The sequence below is a fragment of the Gopherus evgoodei genome, chromosome 3 (genome assembly GCF_007399415.2).
Source record: "Gopherus evgoodei ecotype Sinaloan lineage chromosome 3, rGopEvg1_v1.p, whole genome shotgun sequence".
In the NCBI taxonomy this organism is placed as follows: domain Eukaryota; kingdom Metazoa; phylum Chordata; order Testudines; family Testudinidae; genus Gopherus; species Gopherus evgoodei.
The window spans coordinates 65,034,191-65,049,475 of NC_044324.1; the positions used below are offsets into that span (position 1 = coordinate 65,034,191).

The 15,285-nt window shown below is 39.5% G+C and overlaps 1 protein-coding gene and 1 long non-coding RNA gene across 2 annotated transcripts in view; both read left to right on the forward strand.

The window, feature by feature from the left end:
• COL19A1 (collagen type XIX alpha 1 chain) overlaps positions 1-3,617 on the forward strand; it is a 237,489-nt gene extending 233,872 nt beyond the window's left edge. The window contains exons 16-17 of the mRNA XM_030558321.1: positions 1,983-2,036; positions 3,522-3,617. Coding sequence (XP_030414181.1) covers positions 1,983-2,036; positions 3,522-3,617 — 150 coding nt within the window. The remainder of the gene's footprint in view (positions 1-1,982; positions 2,037-3,521) is intronic.
• A 5,382-nt stretch (positions 3,618-8,999) lies between these two features.
• On the forward strand, positions 9,000-11,519 carry LOC115648306. The gene is made up of 3 exons (XR_003999517.1): positions 9,000-9,041; positions 10,507-10,560; positions 11,465-11,519. It is a non-coding gene; the product is annotated as an uncharacterized LOC115648306 (long non-coding RNA).
• The last annotated feature ends 3,766 nt before the right edge of the window (positions 11,520-15,285 follow it).

Sequence of the window (15,285 nt, forward strand, 5' to 3'; positions counted from 1 at the left end):
ATTAACTCACTCTGGACTTTCTTCCTCCTTGCCTCTGGCATGGCTTGTACACCAGAGTCTGCAAGGGAAGATCACTTATCTACACAGGGGAATTCCCAGCAAGGCAGCTAGGGCCAGATTGAATCCCCTTTGTGTCACTCTAAACAGGGACGAAGCAGGACAGAAAATCTGGCTCATAGTTAACGCATCTAAACTCCTATGTACTTTTGTAATGTTTTTCCATTTGTGAAACTAATGAACACCTTTCACTCATCTACAGTTCAGGATTTTTTTATATACTTTTGAAACGAATGATGTATGAAATGTCTGAAACAAACAGTTTGTCTGCATTTAGGGCAGAATACAGTCAAGCAAGGAGAATACAGCCAATTGAATGCTTCCTACTGACATGAACATTCTGTTCATTCTTTACGTGCAAGTGCTAACAAGATTAAATGTTTCCCAGTGCAAAGAAAAGTTCAAGTGATATGACTTTCAAGATCTTTTTGACAAAGCTAATTACTTTTCATTTGAATTTGCATATCATAGTTGGGCATGAATACTAGACATCCTTGCCTTGAGTGGATCTACCATTTGCTGTGGAACTTACCTAAGGTTCATGATAGACAAGCATACATTACTTCATGGAATAAATATAATGTAATGTATTAAGGCAGATGACAACTCTATATACTTTCTTTTGGAACAAATGTAGATCACACTTTTCTATAAAGTAAATGAAAATCTTGTGAGGTTAGAGAGTGAACTTGTGTTTAAGCTATTTATGCATGCTTAGGTAATTTTAAATTTTTATTTTATTATTCTTTCATGTCTCTGCATCTCTAGTTGCTTGAATTATTAGGAGGGAAAGGACAAATATGAAAATCAAAACTTGGATGTGGAAGCAGACATCTGGAGGAGGGACAGAATGCCATTATTTTGCTGATATTTTTAATTGTTGTTGTCTTTTGAATATTTAAAACTAATTTTTTTTTAAAAAAAGGAGATTTGGAGTTAATCAAATGTACAATATTAAAATTTGGTTCCTTGAGGCTTTAAGAGTAAAGAAAATATCAAGCAAGTAGTGCCCAACACCATGCGCATCATATCCCAGTAGCCACAGGCAGGGGCAGTGCAAGGATGCTATACGCCCTAGGTGAAACTTCCACCTTGTATCCTCCCCCATCCTCGAGCCCCTGCCCTGAGGTGCCCCCCCCACAGCAGCTCCCCATCCCCTACCCTCTGCCCTGAGGCACCCCCCCAGCTCACCCCTACTCCGTGCACGAGCACCCCGAGCATGCCGTCGCTGCTTCACTTCTCTCACCTCCCAGGCTTGAGACGCCAATCAGCTTAGGTGCCGCAAGCCTGGCAGCCGGGAGAAGTGAAGTAGCCATGGAGTGCTCGGGCAGGAGGAGGGGCAGGGGTGAGCTGGGGCGGGGAGTTCCCCTGGGTGCTGCCCCCCCCCCCCACTTACTTGCTACAGGCGTTGCTCCCTTGCCCCAGCTCCCTCCGCCTAAATACTGGCGGCGACTGGGGTAGCCAAAGATCTGGCCGCCGCAGTCGCTACCGAAGAAAATGCCACCCCCCAAATCCTAGTGCAGTCGCCTAAATGGTTGCACCGGCCCTGGCCACAGGCAAACTAGTCCTTTAAATCTAATAATTTTACTTGTTACCATCTTCCTTTAAACACTGTCAGTTTTCAGGACGTTGGTTTATTTTGATATTTTTTTCCAGAAATCTCTTAATTGAATTTTTTCAGGAAGGTACTGCCCACAAGGGTATAGAAGGCAATTTTTGGTTAGTAAATATTCATTTAAACAAAATAACATATGCATACCCCTAAAGAAGTTCTCACTTGCATGAATAAGAGGAGGTTAGCTGGGCCTATAATGTATGGTAACTACTCCAGATTAAGTGCCTCTTTCACCTTTAATCTCAGATAGCATACTGACCTGAAAGATGCTATAATTGACGTAAAATGTTGGTTTTTTTAAATTAATTAGGGTTTACCAGGAGAGCCTGGGATACCAGGAAAACCAGGAATTAAAGGAGAAAAGGTATGCACTAAAATTTGATCAATTAAATTTTGATTTAGAAAATATTAGTCAAATATTATAATCTTGAAGGAGTCTTCCATCCTTCCACATTCATCTATCTAAGTACTTTAAGAATAAATAAAAAACATGCCTCTTGCCTAAAGAGTTTACCTTCTAATGTGTCAATCCAATTTCAATGTAATAATTGAAAGAATCCCATTGACTTAAATGGGGGTGGGATTAGGCCTGCAGTTGGATATACCAGTACTACAGAACAGCAAGGGTTAATTGTGCGCGTGTGTGTGTATCTGCATGTACAGGGAGAAAGGGAGAATTATATGGGAAAGATGTGAATTCTGAGATAAGTTGTTGCATTTATACAACTTGGGGTTTGTGTTTTAAAAAAAGCCAATGAAGTACATTAATAGTTTGAGGGTGCAAGCTGTTGAGAAGGCAAGAATAGAGGTCAGCACTGGGGCACGGACCTAAAGAAGCTAGTCTTGTGGAACAGGAAGAAACATAAAGTTGCACAACACACATGATCTGGGAGGATATTTGAGGTGGAAAGGATAGCATGAGAAAAGGCACAAAGTCACTTGTGGAAGAAGGAGTTGGGCTAGCCAGAGATGTGCTGTGTTCGTAGAGTGTAGAGTTAAAGTGAGAAAGATAAGGGAGATGTAGGTAGGAGTACGGCTGAGCAGAGCCTTTAAGGTGAAAAGAGGAAATGTCAGTAATTGAGATGAGGGATTAACTAAGGCACGGACCCAGATTTTTGCAATAGGGATAGAGAGGAGGGGTTGGACAGTGGAGATGTTGCAGAGGAATAACTGGCAGGATTTAGAGGCAATCTGGGTATTAGAGGATGAAGGAGGAAGAAGTGTACATATGATACCAGCATTGCAAGCCTGAGTAACTGGGAAAATAGCGGAGTTATTAACTAGATTAGATGGACTCTTGGTCTTTTGTGCTATAGCAAATCCCATGTTCCTATGTTTTGTTTTGTTTTTTTTTACCTTGCATACTTACCTGTGTAACATTTTTTTAGGGCAAATATATATTTTGTTAAGAAATTAAAAGCTGTAGATGTGTTATCTAAACATGTGTAACAGATTTCAATACATGTCAGTACTTCCAAACACCCTGTCATAAAACTCACTACCCTGTAGAATAGGTGTTGGCCTGTCTGATTTACAGTGAAAAATCTCTGCTAGCAGTATAACAAACACCTGCTTTAGAGTGTGGAGCCTGACTGGCATTGCAAATAATGTTAAAAAGTTGGTTTTGTTTTATAAAACTGGAGTCATGTGTTTGATTATCAAATAAGCTGATGTAAGTACAGTGGTACATTCTGAAATAGAGCTGTTTAAAATGTTTACCAATACCTAGACATACAGGTACAGAGATCTATCATTAAAATAAGTCATGATAACCAAGACCTACCTTAATGTTAATTTTCCTGAAAGAAAACACTATCATTTCAATTAGTGGTTTATATCTATTCCACAGGGTGATTCTGGTGGAATTACAGGGCCTCCTGGACATCCAGGTCCAAAAGGTGAGACAGAGGACTCCCTGGGCCAAGTCTGCCTGGGAAACCAGTAAGTACTACTACAAGGGCTTTCATTGCTTGTTTCCATATAGCACTTCTAGCACTTCTGAAAATGATATGTATAGCAATACTAGTATAATTTTGAAAACAAAGTGTATGTTATACCTGTAAAGCAAGTGCATAAACAATACAGTCTAAAATCTCTTGTTAATGCAAGTGTCTTTTCAATGATCTTACAGACTGTGGCACTAATAATCAAGATGTAGACAGATCATTTTTATTTACAAATGCTGACTACCTCTGACAATAAAATTCAATCAGACTCTGTAATTTTAAGGTAGAACTATTGTTTTTTAGGGTCTGGCTGGCACTCCTGGAACCCCAGGTCCACGAGGGCCTAAGGTATACAAAAATTATCACAATTCCTATTTCTAAGAGATACACTGTTTTCTGCTTTTAAAGATGAAACAAAGTTTTGTAACCTTATTAGGGTGAAAGAGGACTGCCTGGCATACAAGGGTCCCCTGGAGAGATGGGACCACTCGGAATAGGAATGCAAGGACCCCCTGTAAGTATAGCAAACAGTATATGAGAGTTTTATTTTAGTTATTACTGAGAAATATATGTAATGATCAGGTTCATATAACATGTTTCAGATTAGATATTCCTGATGTGAGTTCCCTGCTGCGCTGTGATTCCTGACCCAACACCTCTTCTCCTTTCACAGAGCGGAAAATGATATTACTGTCTAGGTCTTGCTGTTAGTCCCCCTAGAACTTCACTTATAAGTGGAAGATGGGAGAGTTGCAAGAGCCTGTGCTCCGTGCCCTCCCACATTAATTGCACATTGCTCTGGGACTTCTTAAAGCTGAAGGTTCTTTTTCTGGCTGACAGCTCTTTTGAATTTGTCTGCCCCTTCTGATTCCAGCACTGGCACATGAGAAGAGACACTAAGCCCTGTAAAGCATCCTTGGCTGTCAGTCAGTCAGTCAATAACAACAGTCCCCTTCTCTGTGTCATCCCCCATGCCCTGTACAGTAGGTGGGGCAGAGGCAGGTACTCTGCCTCTAGAAGGAAAAGGTGAGGCTGGGCAGCTGGGCAGCAGCTCCAGGGCTTCAGTGTTAGAATGCCTGAATTATAAGAATTAGAGTACTATGGGTTAATTGTGGGTGCAGAGTCTCTAGCCAGAGCTGCACAACTCAGCACAAGCTTCACACCCATCAAGCAACAACGTCCAAATGTGGCCAATTTCCACCTATATATTTTAAACATGAAATGAGCAAAGGACACTATATCTGGAGTAATCAGAATAAATAGCTGCAGTAGTATGGTCTTTTACATCATTCTTGCTGTAAGCAGCACACTGTTCAAAATGCTATTTCATTCTTGCTTCTTAACAACTGCATCTTTATTGCACTTATTACTTCAGCATCCAGTCCATTTCTGGAAGTATCAGTGGTTACAGGAACTTCTTCAGATATTCCCACAAAGTAAATAGAACATATTTTTGAAAAGTAAGACATTGAAAAATATCAGTGTTTTTTCTTTAGAATGTAGCTAGCTCCACAAATTATAAACTTCATTACAACAACCTATACTATTTTCTCCCAGCTTTCACTGCTAACGTAAAATGTTAAGGGCCCTAGAGTTTTCCAAGGTTGCAATACCAAGTAGCAGATCCTTTGCCAAGCCTGTGTAAAGAAGTGTTGTACGGAGGCAATCTGTAGTAGTGTGGACTGGAAGATAGATTTCTCCCTCAAGGGAAACTCAGGGCTGCAGTGGATTACATGGGGTTGCTACCCATATTCACCAGGTGAGGGATTTTTCCTTTTGTATTTTCATAGTCACATGTCCACCATTCTTGACTTACTCAAACATCCTCATTATTGTGTGAGCCCCAATAGAGCATAGCTCTATGGTGATCAGGACCCCAGTATGCTCCCCCAGAATTTGCCCCTCCATAAGCCGTGGAACCGTCTGCAACTTGGGAAATTATTTGGCCTTAAAAGGACTAAGTTTCAGATAATGCCAGCAGTTGTTCCATAATCCAAGTGATAATCTTTTTGTTTAGTTGTCTTGATAGTGTTCAATAATATAGGAGGTAGATGACACAGGTAATGCTCCTGAATTCTACTGTGATGAAAATGGAAATATCTTGTCAGTCCAATACAACATATTAAACTGAACTTTTCACTTTATTGAAATGACTAAGTTATAGAAATCATAATGTTTGAGACAGATGGCTATAGATTCAAATATAAATTTTAAGCAAGTCTAATCATGTAAAAAACAAATTAATGTTATTTAAATGTTTACATTTTTACATTGATTCTTAGGCATCCCACAATTTGTGATGCTTTTGCCTATCGCATTGCATAAATTTCAGTTTTCCCTGTAAATCGCAAGCTAACTGAACAGTCCATTTCATAAGAACATAACTGTGTCATTAGTCGGTGGCCTTACTTTCCATGTGAAATGGTTCTTAACCAAAATACTGGATCTAATCAACCTTGAACTTTAGCAAAGTTTGGTCCAGATTTGTAACTTGCCATTTCAGCAGGTCTCATTCTCTAAGATGCGCTGAACCAAAAGCCCACATTCAGTATTTTTGGTTCAAGATCACCCCTTTTTTAAAAGCATTGCTGCTGTTATCTGATTCTACATTTGGCTATTTTTACAGGGTCCTAAAGGTCCATTTGGGGAACCAGGTGCACAGGTAAAATACTTATTGTATAATTTGGAAAAATGAATTTAACGTAACATGTTTTCCAGTTTCTTGAATCATATCTTAAGTAACTGTTCTGTATATTAGGGCCCTAGAGGACACCCTGGATTACCTGGAACTCCAGGTACCCCAGGTGCTGATGTAAGTAACAGTTCTTTATATAACACTGTATTGATATATGTGCCCCTTATCAATGATTTAAATTTAAAATGCAATGGCCTTGTTTCTGTTTCTAGGGTGCTCCGGGACCAGATGGGAAGCCAGGACTTCCTGGTCCTCCAGGTGACCCAGTATGTATACAAACTATGCTTAACTTACATTGTGTGGATGCAAGTATCTTAAAACAGAAAGACATCAGATGCCTAGTAGGCCTAGCAAATTGTATTCCAGGGATCAGCAAGCTTTGGCCCATGGCCCAGCAGGGCCAGCCCCCGCAGCCCCCATTGGCCTGCAGCAGCAAACCGCGGCCAGTGGGAGCCGTGATCGGCCAAACCTGTGGATGCGGCAGGTAAACAAACCGGCCCAGCCAAGAGCGCTACCAGCTTTTTTGCCGGCCTAAGTGGCGGAAGGTCCCGCCCCCGACAGAGGTGGCGGAAGGTCCCATCCCCGAAAGACCGACAACGACCAGGGCGGCCGAAGATCTGGCCACCAAGGTCGCTGCCCCCCAAATGTTAGCACCCTAGGTGAATGCCTAGGTCGCCTCATGGGTTGCACTGGCCCTGGGCTTGGCCCACCAGGCCCCTGGTGGGCCGCATGCCAAAGGTTGCCGATCCCTGTTGTATTCAATTGACTGCTTAGTGATTTTTTTTATTTAGCTCATAACCATAATATTAATGATATCGTAATGTGAGCACTTTCATGATAAATGTCTATTTTCAGGAGGTTATGCTTTAGCTTTAATAGTTTGTTCCAGGCTGCAACTTGGCTTACCATGTCTCAGCGCCAGGAGCAGTTCTGTATAAATTTTCAAAGACTATAGTTTGGTTCTTCTTAAATTAGAAGACCATGGGAAAAATTGCATTGCTCTGACACATTTAAAAAGCTATTATGTTATTAATGAAATTTTGAAAGTAATTAGCCCATAATGTGAACTAATTTTCTCGAGTACTAACAAAAGAATTAAATGGCTAAAATGAAGAGACACCTGAAACGAGTATAGATCCTTTAGCATGTTCCCCAAAGTTGAAACTTTACAAGCTTAATTTTGATTTTTAAACAAATGCTGACAAAGGCATCAAAAAAGATAGATAAACCTCTCAGAATTCCTAGAGCAGCTCTTGAGACCTGTTGCTCAGCAAAGTGAAACCCTTTAGTCACTTGTTAACCTCACTTGTGGTCCTAGAATTATAATGTGATTTGGCCTTTCCTAAGTGGTTTTGGCCAAAGCCTGCTACCATATAACCAGATTTTTGAGAAGGCTTAGTCTCAGATAACAGGTGAGATGCAGTGATAACTCCCTAAGTGTAGGAAACTGTTTAAATCCTAAATACCATCTTAGTTTTTATTTCAGACATGACATATATAAAAAGAAAATAAAAAGACATGGCTATCCCAAACATAAAGCTCCAGTGCTGGGAAACCTTATGGTGTCTTTCAGCCAAATCGCTGCTGCTTACAAAAGTGTGAGTTCAGCCTCTTCTCTAATGAACACCCCTCTCGGTGGGTGTTTAAACCCTGCTATGTAGACAAGTCCTTCTCTAAGAACTTTCCTGGCAGATTTTTCAAGGTTTGTGAAACCATGCTGAATGTGGTATGTCCTTCTCTACATTAACTGTTAAATCATGTTTAGCGGTAGTTCCACTGCACAGGTTGCTGACATCCGTTGTCAGCAAAGGGCAATTTTCCTAATGTACTGAAGACCAAAGTTTGACACTTTTGCTTTCCTGGTGTGGACGGAACCCTTAAAGCTTTAAAAATATTAACATTTGAAATTGGTTAAATTGAAGACAAGTACACACCAGGTTTGACAGTGTATCTAACTGTATATCATGACCAAGGCTGGGGTTTTTTTCCCAACAATCACAGGAGTAATTTAGCTTGTGATTTTTTCATGATTTACAAAAATATCCCTACATTTTGACATGTGAGGATTCATTTTTGGAGCTGGGTGGGTGGATGTAACAGCAACAGCTCAGTCTGTTTCGTGGACAACTTTGAGAGATACAAAATTAAACCTAGCACTTGGAAAACTAAGGGAAGACGGGAGGAAAACAGTACTGCTACACGGAAGACCAAATCAAAGAACTATCTGCAAGGGCTTTAATTTTCCAGGGGTAATGATATTTCTCCCTCTTCCTGCAGACATAAAAAAAGACTTCAACATTTTGAAGGGCTAAGTTGGGTTTCAGAAAAGTGCACTCTGATAGCGGAGCTACTATGTTTCAGTGTGTTGACTGTTTTCATAACACAAACACAGTTCTAGCTAGTTCACTACAATAAGGAACAAAGAACTACCTTGGGTAGAAAGCATTGACAACATTTTAAAAATATATTTGAATATTTGACTCTTGCATTTTTCATCATGAATACTCTTTATTTTTCCTTTAAAATATCATGATAAAACAGTCTTAATCATGACTCATTTGCATAATTATGTAAACTTTTTTTATACCATTGGTACATATGGAAACCATGGACCAAAGATTTAAAGATGTGGGATATATACAGTATATTAAATATTTCTTAAGTGTATGCATGTATTTTTTTTCAGATTGCACTTCCACTTTTGGGAGACATGGGTGCTTCATTGAAGGTAGTATGTTGATACAGGAGGAAGTCTTTCCACTAATATGAATGGGTTGTTCAAAGCAAAATAGACATTGGCATGTTTTCATAAGTCAGCTTTTCCTAAAACCAAGGTTATGCTTCACGATATACTGTAAATCACCAAAGTTAAGGGTGTAAGACATTTCAGAGACAGTAAAAGACCTGTCATGTCTGCCATCGGAAAAATTTGGATCCTGATCCAGATCCTTCCTTTGAGGCCTGGGTCCACCTCTTGCTTTTCATTAAACTGCTCAATCCTCTCTTTTGTCTAAAAATAAATCTAGTTGTTCTTCAAGTAAGGTCCCTATGGACACCCTAGTTCCTTCACTCTAGGTGTTCTTGCATCCCCTGCACTTTTGATCAGAGGGCTGGTCTACACTGGGAGGGGTATCGATCTAAGATACACAACTTCAGCTACGTGAATAGCATAGCTGAAGTCGAAGTATCTTAGATCGATTTACCTCGGGTCCTCATGGCGTGGGATAGACGTCCACGGCTTCCCGTGTCTACTCCGCTACCATCACTCGCTCCAGTGGAGTTCCAGAGTCAACGGGAGTGCATTGGGGGATTGATATATCGCGTCTAGATGAGACGCGATATATCGATCCCCTAAAAATCGATCACTACCGCCGATATGGCAGGTAGTCTGGACATACCCAGAGATTTCTCATAGAAGTGTCTGTTCAGCCCACAGATGCATGTTACTCAGTCATGTGCTGAGTGCTGGTGTTATATAGCCATGCACGGGCGAACTGCTCTCAGTTCCTTCTCAACCGCCTCAGGCTGAAGTGGCCTTAACAATTGTCCACGTTATTTTACCTCAATTGTGTCCCCTTAGCTCTTTTAGTAGTTAGTTTATTATAATTGTTCTTAGTAGTAGTTAGTACTTTATAGTAGTTTTAGATGATGTAATTAAAAAAAAATTTAAATACCTTTTCCAAAAAATAAGTGTTTGTGTGTACATTACCTGTTGTGCCAGGAGGCAATCCTGGTGAGTGACGGACTCTCCCAGTGCTTTGCTTTGGGGAATCTCATGTTTCCAAAAGTGCAACTTCTGTCTTGCCTCAAAATCTAGAGCCAAGAAACCAGAGAGATCATACACCAGTTTCTGTTTCATTCACATTTAATATATTATCATAAAAATTATACCACTGGAAGATTTATAATAATGAAACCCTCAGCATCTCCTGTGTTCTTGATTTATGAATGTCTCTGTAGAAAGCTTAGTCGCCACAATTCTATATAGTTCCAACAAAATGTTTGTAGCAACTTCCAGGCTGGTGTTCCTGGATTAATAGGCATTAAAGGAGAAAAGGGAGTAGCAGGCTTTCCTAACGGGGATGGTCACAAAGGAGGGAAGGCAAGATTATGGGTGTGACTATATATTCTTATGATCCACTGTTTCTTTTGCTAAATTACTTCCCATCATTTTATTTTCCTCTGTTTTCCAGGGTGATACTGGGCCGAGAGGTCCCCCAGGAATCCCTGGTAGGGAGGGGCCAAAGGTAAGTTTATTAAGTAGTGCTTTAGATAACTTTTTTTTTACTCATTAAAAATGCAGGGCCAAATCCTATTTGTCTATCTTATATACTTATAAGGCCCTCACTACTGTAGAATCTCAGAACCTTATAATCTTTGGTGTATTATTCTCACAACATCCCTATGCTACAAAGTGCTGTGATTCATTCCCATTTTACCAATGTGGAACTGAGGCACAGAGGACTGAGTGAGTTACCCAAGGCTATGCAGGAACTCTGTGATGAAACAGGGAATCTCCCAATTCCTAGGGTAGCACTGCAATCACTGGACCATCCTGAGTACTTACTATATTGTTACTCATGTGAATAGTCTCGTTGATTTCAGAGGGACATATTCTAAACTTGTATTGAAGTCATTAGGAATTGTGCGTTACTGAACAATTACTAAAGATCACAGGTTTTGACACCTAAATCCCTTAGAGCAAAATCCAATAATAATAATTTAAAAGTATACATTCTGCTTTGAAAAGAGGTCTGACCTAGTCTTCTGCGTAGTGTATGCGCAACGTGCCTCAGATGGCACGTGATCAGGGTTCATCACTGAATTTGGTTCACTGGTTGAATCATTAGCTTCCCCAGCCCAGGCCAATTACTGATGGGGAGCACAACATGAACACTGATCTATGCCTTCGGTGAGCTAGTTGTAGTTTATCAAGCTAACTTTGCACTCAGCCTCAGTCTTTTGGGCCAAATTCAAGCACATAAGAAGTAGGCGTAATGTTTATTGACCTTAGTGGGACCTGTGCCAGGGTGGAATTTGGCTTTGTTTTATTTATGGTCCCTTATTGCTAACCCATAAGCTCCATATTTAAAATGAAACACACTACAGTACGTAAGTTTTCATAATAGTTCAAAAGTTATGCCTTTATAGGGAAGCAAAGGTGAACGTGGAGTTCCTGGGCTCTCTGGAGAGAAAGGTGATGAGGTAAAATTATTTTAATTTCAATAATCATTATATTACAGTTATTCTTATGTGTACATGAATAAAGGTCCAAACTGAGAATTAAATCCACATATTATCTAATTCTCTAGAATATATGAAGAAGATATATAAGTGTTAGGAAGGCTGATATTAACAGTTTTTGATACTGAATTTTCCAGATAATTAAGTACTGTTACTCAGTTAAGTAAGGCAGTTTTATTGTTCACATCTCTTAATTTAATTACAAGTTATTGTATATTTAAATGCTAATACTGAGAAGATAATACAGGATGGAGCAATAAATGGGCATATACTGAGAATATTTGTTCACATTTTATAACAAATTTGCTTTGACTATATTACTGCCCCTTTAATGTTCATTTTCCAAAAGTATTCTAATGAACAAATTTAGTGGCTGGATTATTCATGTCAACAGCAAATATTAAGTGAATGTAGGAAAACATTCAGAGAGATTCAATTTTGAATTTGAAAATGTGAATATTTTCACGAGATACTGGATTCCTAGGGTATTGTAAGCCAGTAAGGGAACAGAGAAATATGATGTGACCTATTGCCCAATGAAAATGAAATTCCACGGCTCCAATTTTAAATGCCAAATATTTGCAATGAAAGCTCAAGATCAATCTTATGTCAAAAGAATTCACCAATATTAATCAGCTAATAAATGTGAGTGAATCGTGTGCTCCTTGGAGATAATTTGCCAGATGAAATAGGTAAAATAAATCATCCATTACAGATTATTTGCTGAGCTCTATTAAATACCAAAGCACCTAAACTGAAACATGTTAAATATACTACTCTCTTGTAAATGTTATTGCTTGGATAGGAGAGAACGCATCTGAAAAATTATGATTGCTAAAATTTGAATTTTGAATGTATTGATGAATTTCTTATGCTTTCTGGGAGTTTCATGGTACATAGCTAATGTTATTTATGGAGTGAAGGTGAATTTTCAATACAAATATAGATTGAAAGTGTTTTTCAAACTGAAATTTGTACTCAACACTATCCATCACTTCAAGAGCGTGATGAGGTAAAGTGTGTGTCAGATTTTCACCAAAACTGTGATGGAATGATGATTTTTTACCTTTGATTTAGTCGATATGCTTTCTTTCCTGCACAATTCAAAATAAATCCAGAAAAATGCTAATAACAATGACGAACTAAGCAACCGATATAAATGTTAAGGGAAAATTCATATGGAACATCTTATCTTGAGGTGGTGTAAAGAATCAGAATGAAAATGTTCCGCATTTGCCCCTGCTTGCCCTAGATCTCAGCAGATTACCAAAATATATATATCTGGTTTCAGAAATTACCATGTTTTTTCTTCCTTTTTGTATTGATACTATTCAGAGAATCTGCAGGGTTGGTGTTTCTTAAATATTCAAGATGTCCTGAGATTTAGAAGACATACTTTAAAATAATTACAATAATAAATAAGGCTCTAAAACATTTTATTTTAAAAATAAATGGGACTGTGGTAAAACAGTAGTGTGGCCTTTCTCTATGTGCACATCTCTGGTGCAATGCATGCAGCAGCAACTTGATACACAGAGAACCAATTTTAAACAATTCTGACAGTATCTAACTGCCAAAAGTTGAGACAAATCTTAGAGGCAATTGAGAAGGTAATAACAAAAAGACCAGGTTATAATTTGCACATAGGCTTTTAAAGAGACTCTTAGAGTAAATTTATTCTAAGTAAATTTTTATTGATTCAATAGGGTGCAGTGCTCACTCAGTCCATAACGAAGCTATTCTAATACTCCTTCACTATTTGGTAAGTGCTTAGGCACTTCAACAATGTTGGGTAGCTCCAATGTTTTAGCAGATACTTTAGGTTACTTCATTGTAACTGGGTGAATGAATGTTACATCCAGGACACTACATAATGGAGTTGTTACTCCAGTAATGGATCTGAAGTTCTCATGGTTTTTATGATTTGGTTTGATTATCAGAGCCACAAAATGGAACAATAGTTTTAGGGTCTTCTAAAGTTCATTGAAGCCAGTGGAAATACTCTCATAGACATAAATGAGCTTTTGGAACAGGCCCTTAATGATTATACATTTGGAATTACATACTATTTTATAATTCATGGAACTATAAACCAAAACTCCATTTATGCAGCTGAATGATCCAGTGCCTCCCTGATTTAATTCAATGATAAAGTCTCATTTTCTTTAGTGGGAGCAGTATCAGGCCCTCTATTACTCACATATTATGCTTCTTCCATAACTCAGAATTCCCTTTTCCCTGATCTTTCCTCCACTTCTTTCATATTTCCCAGGAGTATCTGGTCTCCGAGTTTCACTATACTTTGAGAATTACATAGTTAAGACAATTTGGGTTTTGCAGAGGCCTTTTCATCTTTTCCTGATTTCTCCCTTTTCTTCTTTATCTCTTCTACTTCCCCCTGAATTTTCCCTCCTCTGAGCTCCTTTGCTTTCAGATTTTCTGTGAAGTATCAGGGGAAAGATTATGATCTGCTGAAAATCATTTCTCTATTTGTATATGTATATCATTAATGCATATGAAGTTATGAGAATTGTATTGTATGGTTGTCACTAAAACATGCTCTAAGTTGGGGAATCAGCCAGATATTAGCTTCCTAGGGGCAACAGGAAGGAAAGTAACCAACACCCAGGTGGAGCGTCAAACAGCCCATCAACAGCCATTGTCCAGCAAGGGAGCTGCAATGGAGTGGCTCACCTGCTTGAGGTCATACCAGGAGAATTGCTCAACCTTCCCTAGAGACTCAGTAATGCCCACTAGACATGCCTGGGCTTGTGTGTTCGCCAAGCAAATGGGACTTAGGGTATAAAACAGAACACAACAGACCCATGCTTCGTCTTTCTCCTTCCCCCACCTATGCTGCGAGAAACCAAGACACTCAGAAGAAGACTGAAGACTCCAACAGAGGAGGCTGGTCCAGGTTTAAGGGACAAACCTGTATATTAAGGATGCAGTATCCAGTGGGTTGAGAATTTAGACTGCATGCTTGTTTTATTTTCTTTTGGTAACTAACTCTGACTTTTTGCCTATCACTTACAATCTATCCTTTGTAGTCAATAAATGTGTTAAACTGTTTATCTTCACCAGTGAGTTTGTATGAAGTGTGTGGCAAAACTGCTCAGGTTTGCAAAGGCTGGTGCATATCCACTTTCCACCAATGAAGTGATGAGCCAATTAATAAATTTGCACTGCCCATCTTGAGCAGTGGGAGACAATATATTCTTGAGGTACAAGGCTAGGAGCTGGAGGGATTTGGCTGGTGCCTTTCCCTGTGTGATTCATGAGTGGCTCAGGGAGCATTCGTGCAATCTAGCTGGGTGGGGGGTTCCACATCGGTTGAGCTGAGTGATAACAGCACCCAGAGGAGTTTGCTGCTGGCCACTAGCAAGGCATTGTGAGAGACCGCCCAGGCTGGAGAGTTAAGGGAGCACAGTGGTCCCACAGTCCCAGGCTGAACCCCAGGGATCCCATCACAGAGGTTTTGTGTGCACACTGAGAAAGCAACTTATGATAACTGAAAGCCACAGTCAGTTTTGGAATGCCCTACAAAGAGCAGCAGCACCACTGACAGTGAGTGCAAAAAACACCATTTTCCCTCACTGCAAGTACATTGTTATAAAAGAAGAAAAACACTTTGGGGAGTTACAGAGAAGTCTTTTTTTTGTTGTTGCCATAAACAGATAGTTAAGGGTTAATGCCTCTTTTACCTGTAAAGGGTTAAGAAGTTCACT